Genomic DNA, 14,646 nt, shown 5'->3' with positions numbered 1-14,646 from the left:
CATGATGTATTTTCAGCCATAGGACAGGGCTGTAGAAAAAGGAACAGGATGTACAGAGACTTCCTTCCTCACCATTCCTCTGGCATTACTAAAAAGGGGCAAGATGCAAACCAACTGGTGGAGAGTGAAGACGCACTGCCGAGCTCTTAACACAGGAATGACAACATCCTCGTCTCAGGAGCAGGTATGTGGCACTTTCTCTGGAGTCACAGCTGTTCTGCATTCCCCAAGGGAACCTCAGGAGCTGAACATCAAAGGCATAGCTTGGCCCTCGAGAGTCATTCGCAGCCAAAAGGACACTCTTGTGAACTCTGCCTCTCAAGTCTGAGTGTCCCAATGCTTCAGACAAAGTTGGCAGCCAACACCATCTGAGTTCTTTCCTAACCTCTCCTAGTTACAGAGCACCAAGTTACCTTGCTCCAATTTGTTACCCTAGTTTTGCCTTAATGGAAAACAGGGGAGCCACAGCAGCCCAACGCCAGTCAAGTGCAGTTAATTAATCCCAGGAATGGAGTAGGTAAATACCCCAGTTGCCTTCTAGAAGATAAGGAAACAAAGTCTTAGAAGCTAAATTAACTGCTCACAGACGAATTGGCATTAAACCGGATGTCCAGCAGTTTTCTCAATGATTCTGCTTCAGTGAAAGTTATGTTAACAGTTGGAATCACTAATGCTTTTTTAATATTCTTATTGTGGCACACAAAAAGTGCAGTTTGAAACAGTAGCTAGATATAGCTTATAACTTGATCTATAATTTGATTTACACAGGTCAATTAACAACAGAAGAAACAACCTTGAGTGTAATCATACTGGTAAAGTATGAAATAAAAGCAGCACTCTGTGTCTGCTATTTGTTTGAAGTAACATACAATAAATGAGAAAATATGCTTTTAGATATAAATGAGAATCATCAACAGCAGAAGAAATTCACAGCATTAAACAGAATTTAAATGATGCAAAATTGTATTTAATTAACATAATACTTTCACTCTAATACTATACATTTTTGCTTTGACAATTTGTGGAGTGAGGATAAAAATTATCAGCATGAAACATTTGGGAACAAATCTTCCTGTAATGTAACTGATTTACTTATATTCATTACAGTTCGCAATGTCAACCTGACCTCACCCCAAAAAAACTGACTTTTGCTTTTGGGGAAGGCAAGAAATCAAATTAGTTTATATACTATTATTTATTTTGTGAAGCAAACCTGTACTTTTCTTTAAAAAACCCAAACAACAACAACAACAAAAAATCCAAAATCCCCCATATAGTACAAAATAGGATGACTTTAAAAGGGGGTGAAAAGTTAATGGTCATGGTTTAATTATTATTCAGTAACTAGTATTTTCTGATTTATGATTGAGGTACTGATTCTAAGGACATGAATATAGGTTTTCCATGCACTGTCACTAGGAGCAGAAAAGGCTCAAATACTTATTATAGATCTCCTAGAAATATATGAACTAATAATAATGTACATATATTAAAACAAGGCTTTTAAAAACTTTTATTTTAAAATAATCAGGTCAAAATTTACTGCTTGCACACCTTTAATTTCCGTTTAATATGGCACAGTTTATAAAAGCTGTGTCTATAACAGCACAAGTGAAGCAATACCTCAATTTTAAGAGAGCTTTTGTCTATATATACACACATATTTTTATGCAGTTATTTCAGTAAATAGACTGCTTCCAGGACTACTTTTGTTGATATTAGGTAATTTTGAAAAAGTCTGTCAGCACAGAAGAGTATAATTTGCAAAGCAATGATTTCTCTCTATCAGGCAGGAAATAAGTAGCAAATATATTTAAAACAGGGGAAAGGGTTAACTAGAAAAGAACATTATATCTCTATCAGAACCTAACTGTTTTAACAGGACTCAAGAAATGTTTTTAATCTTCAAGTCAATAAAGGTTAACAAAAATAAACTTCTGAGTTCCTGTTTTTTCTAGAACTTCATCTTTGCTGCTTAAGATATTTTAGAGATACTATCAGTTCTGTGCCACCCCAGCCAACTGGAAAATATACTTAAACATGTCAAAAGTAGAAAATAATTTTATAAAAATACTTATGTGTGGCTTCTGGGTGGTATCTCATTTCACCAAGACCAAAACCAATTTAAAACCAGCTTCTAGCTAATGATTTCTAGCCCTGATAAGTAAGAAATCTCTCATGTATCTGAACTAAAGGACAGAAGATATTTATTATGTCATTTACAGAAGGATGAGAAAAGACTAAGAATCATAGAGTCACTAAAGCTGGAAAATACCTCCAAGATCATCAAGTCCAACTTTCAACTGAACACCACCCTCATCCACTAGGCAGGTCACCTGGTCATGAAAGGAGACCAGGTTGGCCAGGGAGGACCTGCTTTCCCTGAATCCATGCTGGCTGAGCCCAACCCCGCTGGCTGTCCAGTACATGCTGCATGATTACACTCAAGGTGATCGGTTCCATAACTTTTCCTGGCACTGAGGTCAGGCTAGCAGTCCTGTAGTTCTCTTAATCCTCCTCTAACCATTCTTGTAGCTGGGTGTCACATGGTCAGCCTCCAGTCATCTGGGACCCCCACAGTTAGCCAGGACTGGTGATAAATGATGGAGAGTGGCCTGGTGAGCTCTTCCACGAGCTCCCTCAGTACCTTCATGTGAACCCCATCTGGCCCCAGAAATTTGGGAGTTTCTCAGTGGCACAGAAGGTCTAACTATTTCCTCCTGGATTGCAGAGAGTCTATCCAGCTCTCCGTCCCTGTCTACCAGATCAGGGGGCCGGTTGTCCTTGGGACAACCAGTCTTTTTGTTGAAGACTGAGGCAAAGTAAGCATTAAGTGCCTCAGCCTTTTCCTCATCCTTGTTTACAAAGTTCCCCTCCACATCCAATAAGACATTCCGTACTAGCTTTTCTGTTCCCAAACATTCACCTCTGAAGATCTATTTCCATCATGAAGATGCAGTCTCTACTTGGACAATATATCCTTTGAAATCTTACCATTTTGAAATTTTCGAAGGCTTTTTTTAAATTGGACTAGAGCTGAACAACTGGAACTGAGCAGCCTGATATCACTATTTATTCAAACAGTCTACAGGCTACACTCCATCATTTTTAATTTTGTCATGGCTCAGTACAGTAAAGCAAAGCTCCATGGGCATTTCATGAAGCCATGCCCTCTGCTAAAAGAAGAGCATCCAAAAGATATACTAACATTACTATTTCTTACACTGATACCAAGGAAAGCTAGTTCTGCATTTGACCTAAATGTTTAGTCAACCAGAACTTTGGAGTAATTAAAGATCTGATACAAAAATATAGAGAGATTAAAAAAAGAATTTTTTTCAAATAAGATCAGGACTCATCATCACTAGCTTATTGGTGGTCTTATGTAATTAAAAGCTGTATCAACTTGCTGCTCAAACTCACACTCCAGGTATGAACTTCTGTATCACTCACACTACTAGAATGTGTTTTGGCTCATATTTTCTACACAGTATGAACACTGGTAGATCAACTAAATGAACTAGAACCCTTAAGCCACCTCTGCACAATGAGTAAGTCTGATGCATAGATTTCTTCTGAATAAGAAATTATATTACTTAAGAAAACTCCTCAGATTCTTAAAAACAAAACAAAACCCCCAACAAACCACAACCACAAAAAAATCCAGGCACATTATTCTAAAAACATAAGTGCCTGACCTCTGGGTGGTATTTGCAGGGCTGAGTTCTTAATGTATGACTTTATTGAAGGTATTTTCAAGAAAACCTGAACTTCAAAACAGTTCTGCATATATTCTACACATCCAGTAACTATGAACATTTTGAGATAAGTGAATACTATTTCTACAGTTTTGAAATCATTTCAGAAAGAAGGATCTCTCAAAAATCTCAAGGTGAAAAAACTTGGGTGGGACAGAAAGCAATACCTTTCTATTTTATTTTCAGCAGATTTCTGGAAGTTTAAGGTCTCAACTTGGACAGTCTTTAAATTTTATTTTAATTTCTTTTACAAAACTACCTGGAGGAAAGAAAGTAGCTTTTCTAAAGAAAAAGGGTCATTTTGAAATTTCAGTCATAGCTTGGAACACTAACAGGTTTTGCTAAGTGAAACGCTTGTTTCAAGCCAGTATGTAAAAATATAAACCCAAAGAAACTTCAGGTTCCTGACCTGAAAAAGATAAATTAGCATTAAAATGTTCACTGCTCTTAGATATTATATCCAATCTGTCTGCAAACTTGTCAGATCCAAGTGTTAATGTCATGCCCCAGTTACTTTCAAGGTACAATATTTCTCAAAAATAATATTGCATGCCATTACCTCCAAACTCATTTATTTTACACATGCAGTGATGGAAAACTACGTGCAAAGGTAACCAACCAGGACTAAATGGGTTTAGTTCCATTTGGTGCATGAGTGGCTTACACATAAAAATTCTAATAATTATATTGTAAATCCCCTGGCACAGCAGGTTGAGCAGAGTCACCCTGAAGACAGTTATCAGAAGAGATAACTGCTGTACCATGAAATATAAAATGGTCAGAGGTTTCATAGCACTTACTACTTGTGAAATATGGAGGGGAAAAAATGAGAAAAGGCTGAAGAACATGTTCAAAATAGATTAAGGGAAAACCAACAACTCTGGGAAAATGTCCCAAGTTTAACCCATACAGTTAATAAGGAGATGTTACTACAACTTGCATTGACTAAAGAGTTGGTAAAGTTTCAACTTGTCCACATGATGCTAGTCACCACCTCTTCCTCTCCACTGCTGACCTTACTGAATTCCTTTTCTGTAATCAGATACAGAATTCAGTCTCAAGTGCCAGCTGCTGCAGCAGATACAACTTTGTGATGTCCTTACGTATGAATTCCTCATGTTGGATATTTTCTGCTTTTCATCTGCACTTGATTTACCAAACCCACAAGTAGTCATAACCACAATTTGTATGGCTTAGTAAGGACTCTAGTGCCTTCCTGTATACAGAAGTCTTGGCAATACGGATGTCTTGGGAAAGTAGGACACAACAATCTCTGCACAGCAGAGGTCTCCTTGCAGTAACACTGACCAAGCCTGCATCTTCTTACTGGGTATTGCCAACACTTCCAGACCAGGGACTGAAAGCCATTAATGCTTAACCACTTAACAGCTCTTACATCTCTTCAGTATTTTGCCAAATGTCTGCATCATCATTCCCTTGTGCCAATACAACTTCATTTGTTCTCCAGCATTCAGACCTCTGGGTTTTTCCCTGGAAACTTCTCTGACAGTCACAATTCCAGATTCTTATCCTCAGCTATGTAATGCTATTAATGACAGTGCTCTTCCATATTTGTTATTGCATCCCTCTCTGATAGTTCCATCAAATTTGCTCTCCTGTTCTTTTGAATCTAAAGCCACAGCTGTGAATGTGAATGGAAGAACACACATTCTTCTGCATGTAAGGCCACTCAGTGCAAGCACTTACACTCAAGCCTGTCTTACACCACCAGAATGGAGCATCCTCTCCCAAATGGAGCATCCTCTTCTAAGCCACAGGCACTGCATTGCTCTCCTCCCCTGCACCTCTCTCCTCACATTCCCCATGAAGCTCCGTAGCAGAGACCCAGACAAAATATACAGCCCAGTATGGCCTCTGAGAGACACTTTTAACTTTGAGACTAAAAGGAAATTTTTACATTATTCAGAACCTTTTTTTCATGTATTAGTTACCTAAAAAAAAAGCACATTGTTCTCATTGTTATACTCTATTTTCTTTTATTTATTTAAGTAGTTTTCTAACTCTTACTGAGTTTCAATTGAAATAATATTTAAAGCTGTTCACTCTCTGGCCACTGTCTTTATGATGTGCAGCCCTAGCACCAAGCATAACATTACACCCTGGTAGTTAACCGAACATCAAAATCAGCTGTAAAAGCATGTTGTGACTTTAGATAATCTTACTGGCTGAAAAAAAAGTAAAATCCAATTAAATGAAATTATATGAAACAAAACAGTAGAATGAAATAAACCTGCAAATTCAAAATATTTAACATAGTTAACAGAAGAAAATAATCCATGGAACATACTGTTATGGGTAAAATTATAAACATGTAACTGAAGAGAGTTACTGTATCATCTGAACAATGTAACCAAGCATTTTCTAATGAAGCACAGATGTAAAGAGTGAACTCGCACAGCCAATCCATTCAAACTTACACTCCTGTATTCCTCTATTTCTCTGTTAAAATAAACATGATATTTGAAAATTAAAAGAACCTTCTCATTTCCTGAATTAAACCATGTTCTAACTGTCTGAATTGTAACTACAAGGTGATAATATTGTTGTTATTAAAAATATTAAATACACATATGTCAGGAAAAAAGCTAATACATGCATACATTTTATTTGTTTATAATTCACTAAATATTAGCTACATTTTACATGAAATCCAGAAGTACATTTATTAGAAACCCACTGGCCCTCTGCATTGTGGAAGCCCATGCATGGCATGAACACATTGCTGGGGAAAAGGAATGGTTTGGTTAAGAAAGCCAGCTTTATACAGCAGAGCAAAATCACTGTGGAACCTGCTTCCACCCAAATAGAAACTGTACACTATGGAATCACTCAAATCTTCCCAGACACCTCCTCCTCACGTTCAGTATTACTGTCCTGCAGACACTTCAACATGCAGGGTAAATGCAGCTAATAAGCATAATTAGCTCAGACAGTGTATTTTAATTTAGTTTTGCACTAAAGACTAATTGCCTACTCAGCGAAGGGGAAGTGTAACATTTTTTTTTAAGATGCTTACCCGAGGGCCCTGATCACCTTGATCTCCCTGCAAAGTGGAAAGATGAGATGATAGGTTTAACACAGCATCTGTGTGCTACCCAGCTCTCTTACACAATCTAACATTTCACTGCATCAATACAAACAGTCTCCTGAGTTCATGCTGGGAAGGCTTTCCAGTCACCTTGTAAGAATCACCCAAACACCAACTCACCTTCTCGCCTTTTGGACCAGGAGGGCCCTGAAAGAAACAAAGGCAAAGATTAATTACTGATATTGATGAAGTCCTGGGACACAGCAAGAAACAGGTCTGTGCCATCTGCAATCTCTTCCCAACAATGTATTTCCTTATAATTTTTAAATCCAAATGCCAGTGCTACTCCAGAGATGGCTTCCTCACTGTACTAATAACAGGAACTGCACACTATTTCTTGAATAGTTCGCTAACCCTGTGTGTTGAATCAACCTCCTTAGGCAAGAAAAACTATGCCTGAAATGGCAAAATATCTACAGATTTCACTTAGGGACCATAGCTTATCTCCTATCAGATAATAAAAGTTTTCTTTGACTGTAAAAGCTCTTTGCAAGTGCACTGAATAAATTCAAATACACATAAATCCGTCATGTATTTTGGCACCCTCCTTGTCTTAGATTGCCAAAGAAAAATGCTTTCAAAATTCTAAAAGTAGGGTTTTCATTCCTTTCTTTGGCAGTACTGATGTTTAGTCTCAAGTAGACTGTTAAGGCAAAATGAGATCTTTGTGTAATATGATTTAGCAGGGGTATTACTTTTTTTACTTACCACCCAACAAACAGTAAGGTGACAGAATCACAAATAGGAGGTCCTCTCCTATTCAATTCTTACTGAGCACTTTCCAGAAAGCTAGAAGCAGGTTTCTAAAACACTAGCTTTTCAGGTTAGTATCTTGCAAATTAAAATGCTATCAGTCTGCAAAAACTGTCTGCTTACACAGTGCAGACTCTACCTCCAGCTTTCTGAAAGACACGCAGGTGTTTCATTACAAAGAAGGAACTGGAATACATATGAAAGCAGCTGTAAACAGAGAAGGAGCCATTCAAGTCAGCATGGTTCTCTGTGATAACACAAAGAGAGTGTGTGGCAGCGTGCGTGTGTTTGTGAGGCTGTATCCAGAACAAGAAAAGATTGTCACTAACAACACTGGTAAAAACTCATGTGGTTCACATAAATGCAATGGAATGGAGGTCAGTCTGCTGTGTATTAAAGACATGATCAAGCACATGCAAGTCTTTGAGAATCCCTGTTGTAACCAATTTTCTGCTTAGTTTTAAGGGCTTCTGATGCATGCCAGAGAAGAGCATCTGCTCCTAAATCTTTCAAGGAATTAAAGCATATGCTTCTGCTTCCATGGCCTGCCATCTCTTCTGTCTGCTGCAGAGGACACAGAAACAAGCCTGCCTCCTGATGTCCTCACATCTCCTTCAGGAAGGAAAGTGCTCATTGTCAGCTAAGTGGAAACCATCTCCTCAATTAAGTATGACCCCTGCCCACTTTGCGTTGCCCTGCAAGCACTTAGCCTCTTTAAAAAAAATTAAACAAGATAATTTAAAGAATAGATACAACCTGGCTGCATCTTTAAGGTCTCACCATATATATACATATATATATGTATATATTATTTTTTTTTTATACTTTAACCCCTACTGTCCTTTCCCAGTTCATGCGTTCACATACATACTGAAAACTAAGTGCAGCACTGTCTACTTTTAGCTACAGTCTCCACATATGTACACTGTGATGTGACATTACAGTAGAGCACGTCTGCTTTCAAACTTACACATATATGCCACTGAGCTTGTGAATTTGTAAACTCATACCATCAGTAACACAGTAACTGCAAGATGGAAAGAACTAAAATCAGACACTGCAGGCTGTTGCTGCCTTCTCCACGGTGAATGCAAAGCACAAGCAAAGGGCTTCGTGTCACGTGTTCCACCTCCTTGAATTATCAAGCTCTGAATATCTTGCTGGCTGCAAAGTGCAAATAGCATGACCCCTATCTGCTCCAGTCAGAATCCTATTTCTCAGGCCTGAGGCATGAAATTATAGATAACATGACATGACTGAGACTGTAAACAGATGTTGTCTTGTGGGAGCTGTTGGTGCCTTCATTTAGATGCTCAGTGCCTTTCTTATGCCCAAGAGCAGCCCTGCTTCTGATGAGTTTTGGCTCATAACCTTTCTGAAGCATGCTTACCACAGCTCGGCCTATTGGTAGAAATTACAACAGGAGAGATCACATCAGCTGCCTGAACTAAGCTCGCCCACTGGAACAGAAACAAGTTAGAACTCCCATGAGGGGTTCAGCCACCAGATCTGCAGATCTCTCTCCCTGGTATGACTGCTGGCAATTTGTTCAGCCATCTCCAGTGCACAAGTGGGCCCTTCCCCTACCCTGCATATTTTCCTCTGCTAAGAGTTCTCTGAAAGTACAATCTATACTCAAACATGCTTTTTTAATAAGACTGAATCATATCTTTTTTTTCTTCTTTTTTCTGTTCAGGATTTTCTGAAAACGACCTGTGCACATCATGATCAGATTTCGTTTTTTACTGTTCTTTATTGCTTAGTGTTTTCTCTCCCTGAGTGACACACACCATCATCTCTGTCGAGTCATCCTGCCAGCATTTTATTTCTCATAAAAGTCTTCATAAACATCTGACAATTTTGTTGTACCAGGAGTTAAAAACAGCTTTTCAAGAGCCCACAAAAGCACTTCTTGTATGAACATTCTCACAGGTCTCTTCACTTGTATTTGCAATGCATTTGCCTTCCACAAGAGTCTTGAAAAACAAACAACTGTAAATAAAAATGGCTCTTTTAGATGCAAGTGAAGAGAACCAGTGGGGTTTCATCAAAATAAAAATTAATGGAATACTTTCATGGCTTGTTCACCCATCTCTGGATTTTCCCCCACTGTTTCAATTGTCCTCTATTGGTTTTTTTGCAACTTTAAACAGAAAATTCCTATCCTCAGCCTTTGACATCTTCTTTCCATTTGTGCTGAGAAATTCTCCCAAGGTTTTTACTGCAGAGTTTATTAGTGTGTGTACACTGAGTGGAAGCAGGGAGCAAGAAAAATCTGAGGGAAAGTTGGGTTTGTGGGGGTGGGGTGTGATTAGGAGACAGATTTGTTTAAAGGAGGGCAAGGTTTCTTCTGTTTAAGGGTACAGACACAAAGCACAGAGTGAGTAAAATAACTCTAGTTTTGTAGGCCACAGCATAGACTTGCTGCTTTTTTCCCAGGGAGACTTCTGTGCTTTCATTTATGAGATGGCAGAGATCAAGCCACGAGCTGCCGAACAAATGTGAAAGCATTTTGTGTAAGTTATATGAAACGTCTGAGGTCAGAGCATTTCTGAAATAACTTTACAGTGTTTTCACTGGAAACAGAGGCTCTTTTCTCAAAGTGTAATTATCTACTCCAGACTTCTATACATTTCCAAGGAGAGTTTATAGCCTGTTTCACATAAGCAAGTCCCCGTAAATCTCAAACACATGCAAAATCTGCATTCGTAATTAGGCGAAAAATACTACTGTTTTTAAAACAAGGTCTCCTAAAGCAGACTGAAAGGCCTCCAGGCACCTGCCAGCCAAGAACAAAGCTGAAATCAGGGTCAAATACAAAAACCAGCCATATTCAGGATTATGGAGAGGTGACCCCCCCCCCCCCGCTTTTCTTTTCCCCTATCAAAATCCCATTTCTATACTCCCATGAAATTTTACATTACTATAAATATGTGTACAGGAATAGAAAGGCAAGAGAATGCAATACCAGAGAACAGGAGACTGATCCTGGCAGTCTTCATCAGCCATCATTCCCTTAGAACTAACTGAGTGCAATCAGCATGATTTTTCTCACACAGCTGAAATTTTATAATTCATTCCCTGAAAGATGTGATTTTGTATTCGAAAAGGCCATTGCAACCTATATTTTTCTGCAAAAGTTACATCCAGAGACCTCTTAAAAAGCCAGTAGTTGACTTATATTTGTTTTATAAACATTCATAATTAGCAAAATTCTCTTGCAGATATATTCTCTCCACATACCTATTGCTACAGATCTGCCTTTACAGGAAGTTCTGCTGCACACTCACCCAAAGGGCTCCAAGCATTGATGGGATAGTAGAACTGAAAATAGTAAGGGATTTTCAGTACAGAGTACAGAGAAACAGCAATGTTGAAGGTTCTGTAAAAAGCTCCACAGTCAGTGCAGAGGAATGCAGATTTTTTCCTGACTGTTAGACAGCCCATATGATGCCTCTAAAAAGGACCAGCCAGCCCCCAGCACTGGTGATAACCAACCAACCAATAGAATCAGTTGGACTGTGACAGTCCCAGATCCCATTGGGATCGTCCACCCTCAAAGCTCCTAAGGAACAAGACACATGAAACTTGACATCTCCCATCAGAAAGAGCTACCACAGAAGGCACATGTGATGACAACCTTTCAGACACAGTCACTGCTTTCCTACGTGCCCACCACAACAACCAAAGGCTAGGGCAAGCCAGCAGCTGGAGGGCTGAATGCAAGGTTCAGCCTTCATTTTCATTTGGGATCGAGGGGCACAGAGTGCTGCAGTCATCCCTACCAGCAGCTGCAGCACCCACAGTGTGGCTGGCAGCCTAAGGCAACAGCAGCCTTGCAGAAACCAACAGAAAAGAGAACCAGCTATTCCAAGGTCACCCAGACAAACCCAAAATGGGAATCAATTTGCCAGTTTAATTTAGTCATGTTTTCTAACTAACAGCATGCCATACATTGCCTAAGCTAATTTAATACTGCTGATTACCTTAAGGGTAAAAGGTGGCTTAGCATGTAACAACAGAATAATCAGATACAAAACCTGAACTTTCTTTCTTTGAAACTTGACTCACGACTTCAATAAATTGAAAGAATCTGACTCTAACAACAGTCCCCAGTCTATCCTATAATTGCTGCAAAATATTAGGATCAGATATGCTGAATCACAGGAGGTTACACAGAGCATCATGAAACACCACTGTGTTTCACAACTATTTCAAAGTTCCTACACTGATTTCAGTCTTGTGTCCACCATGCAAATCCTGAACTACTGAGGCAATGTGGTTTTGGCATCTGCGGAACTTGGCCATGTTTTCGGCCAGTGTTTACATAGGCTAGTTTACAATGCCAACATTTCACGTTGCAACAATTTTACAAGTACAAAGAAGAATTTTCAGTGTATCTCAACAGTTTCTACTGCTGAAGTGCCTTTCTTTTGACAAGCTTTATTCTTCCCCTGTAGTATTACTGACTTGTGTGGAAAGCTTCAACCAAACACCTTTCAAAAGACTTTTACTAATATCTCATTTTGTCCCCATATAATCTAAAGATTTTATTAAAAATCCTAAGGCAGAGAAAAAGAAACCTGATTTTTTTGACACAATAATGGTGACTGCCTTAAATGACATTATGTAAATGATTTAAACTGATAAACATAAAACTGATTTATACAGCAATCTAGATAAACAGCTCAGTTAACATTCACAACAAGCAAATTATAAATGACTCCTGCTGTAAATTCATACAACTGTATTCAGAAGTCAGTGATTTATAGCAATATATAAATCAGACACGTTTATAAACTGCAGGCAGGAGAACACAGTGTACCTAAAATGTGTCAAGAAACCATTTAGACTGTAATTTAGACATTCATTTTTCATGCAGTGCTCTTGCTGATGTTGGGATGGGGTGGGGCTTTTTTGAAACTTACAGTGCTGCTCACAAAAACCACCAGCTCACATTAGAAGCTGCAGAAGAGTCGCTGCTAACTCACTAATCCAGTACCCAGGAAAAAGCACAAGGCCAAATGTCCCAAGCAAGAACCTGCCGAAGGAGATCTCCTCTTCCTTTCTCTGACATTCTTTCTTTGATTAATCAGTAAGACTAATCTTCTCCCCTACTTTTCCTTCCCTCTACAGACAGACAGGTTTATCTTCAAAGGCCTACAAAACAACGAAAACAAAGATTCTGCGGTACAGAGGGTATGTGACTGTGTACCCATTGCCTGAGCATGAAAAAAACAAGGATCAGTTAAAGTAAACATTATGATTTAGATCTGTTAAGTTCCTCTTGAGTCAAGTAGATGCTGTATGTGACAGTAAGACCAATTATACAGCAGCAGAAAAATCTGGCACATTCTTTAACAAAAGAAATTGGCTTCTGGTAAAGTCAAAAGCCTTCTGACTTTCACTTACTGCTCAAAGCACGATAATACATGTATTTCCTGAATCTCAGCCCTCATTGCCTTGTACACAATGCACCTTTCTATTCTCCCACTTCTTAGATAAGCAGAAATTCACTGATGATGTTAGAGACTTGATACAATACTGAAAAAAACCCCAAAAAACCAACAAAGGAAATGCCACTCTTCTAAACTGGTAAAACAGGACATAAAAATACAGATGAGAATACCCAATACTGCTGTATCTCTCATGTTGTAAGAAAACAACCAGAGGTTCTGATTTCAATAACAGGAAGGAAGGAAGACTACGAGGAAGATACAAACACAATCCTCCTTACTTCAAAACCACAGAAACACACAGATTTTTGGCTGGCATTCAGAACTCCAGGAAGACATAATAAAACACAACTGATGTGGGCCCTACAGAATCAAAATTCAGAAAGCAGACTGAACACGGAGCTTTTTTCACTATTACTGTTATATTTGTTATTTCCGCTGTAGTCTCAGGATTTTTCAGAGTCCAATCTATGATTTTTAACAATATTTTTAATTACAATATTGTATCAGCTCAAGTGTTCAATATTTGGCTTATAAAACATTTCAAAAATGAGACACTTTTTATACAGACTGTTTGAGGCTGCCTACTCTTACACCCATCCTCTAGCAGATCCCTGTCTCATTAGATGTCCACCTGAAAAAGCATCCCATGCTATCTTAGACTCACCAAACGCTTTGGGTTGGAAGGGTTTAAAAGCCATTTAGTCCATCCCTACAGCAAGGAGCAGGAGCCTCTTCAACTTGACCAGTGTGCTGGTCACAAAGTTGCCCATTCAACCTGACCCTAAGTGTTTCCAGGGATGAGGTATCCACCACCTCTCTGGGCAACGTGTACCAGTGTTTTACCCTCCTCATTGGAAAAATTCCTTCTCTATGCATCTAGTCTCCATCTACCCTCTTTTACTTTAAAACCAGTAACCCCTGAACTACCATAACAGGCCCTGCTAAAAAGTGTAGTATTACCAAGATTAACTCCTCATCCTCTGGTATCTCAGGTAGGCTGCTCTGCACTCCTCTACCTACTCCTTCCTCCCTACTTTCTCCTCCTCTTCTTTTAGTCACAGTTGATCCAATACTAAATGACTATACAGCAGAGTTTATTTCTTATCCCTTCTCCAATAGGAATATGCATACTTACGTGTGTGCATGTGAGCATGCTGGTGGTGGAATTTAAAAAACAATACTGCACTTCTGTATCAGCATTCACTCAATAGTTAATATGTATTAGTTAGTTATATATTCACCGAAAAGTTAATATATAGCATGGTAGCGATGGAATAGACAAGAATGAGTCTGCTGTCAACAGAAGACAGTATTTATTTTAAGTCATGGGATTCTTGATAAGATTCAATAGTTTGTAAGATTCAATAATAAAAGAAAGTGGAGTTAATTTAGTCTTGCAACTTTTTAATTAAGTATTCACTACATTCAACAGCAATGATGGCACAGGAATTCAATTAATTAAAAATCTATAAAAAATAATGCTTGGTAAACAAGAAGACAAGAATTAAAGGCTGCTTTCCAATTTTACAATAACAAGAACTGTAGTGCAAAGATTTTTCAACATTGA

The 14,646-nt window shown here is 38.6% G+C and overlaps 1 protein-coding gene across 1 annotated transcript in view; it reads right to left on the bottom strand.

Annotated features, from left to right (window-relative positions):
* COL25A1 (collagen type XXV alpha 1 chain) overlaps window positions 1–14,646 on the bottom strand; it is a 298,968-nt gene that overhangs the window by 93,849 nt on the left and 190,473 nt on the right. Inside the window, exons 6-7 of the mRNA XM_066186248.1 lie at window positions 6,988–7,014; window positions 6,796–6,822 (exon numbers count right to left, since the gene is read on the bottom strand). Of these exons, the coding sequence (XP_066042345.1) occupies window positions 6,796–6,822; window positions 6,988–7,014 (54 nt within the window). The remainder of the gene's footprint in view (window positions 1–6,795; window positions 6,823–6,987; window positions 7,015–14,646) is intronic.

The sequence above is a fragment of the Chamaea fasciata genome, unplaced genomic scaffold (assembly GCF_029207755.1).
Source record: "Chamaea fasciata isolate MVZ Bird 193981 ecotype frontalis unplaced genomic scaffold, bChaFas1.0.hap1 SCAF_6, whole genome shotgun sequence".
NCBI lineage: Eukaryota > Metazoa > Chordata > Aves > Passeriformes > Sylviidae > Chamaea > Chamaea fasciata.
Note: the sequence above shows the minus strand (reverse complement) of the source record. Positions and strands in the feature narration are given on the sequence as shown.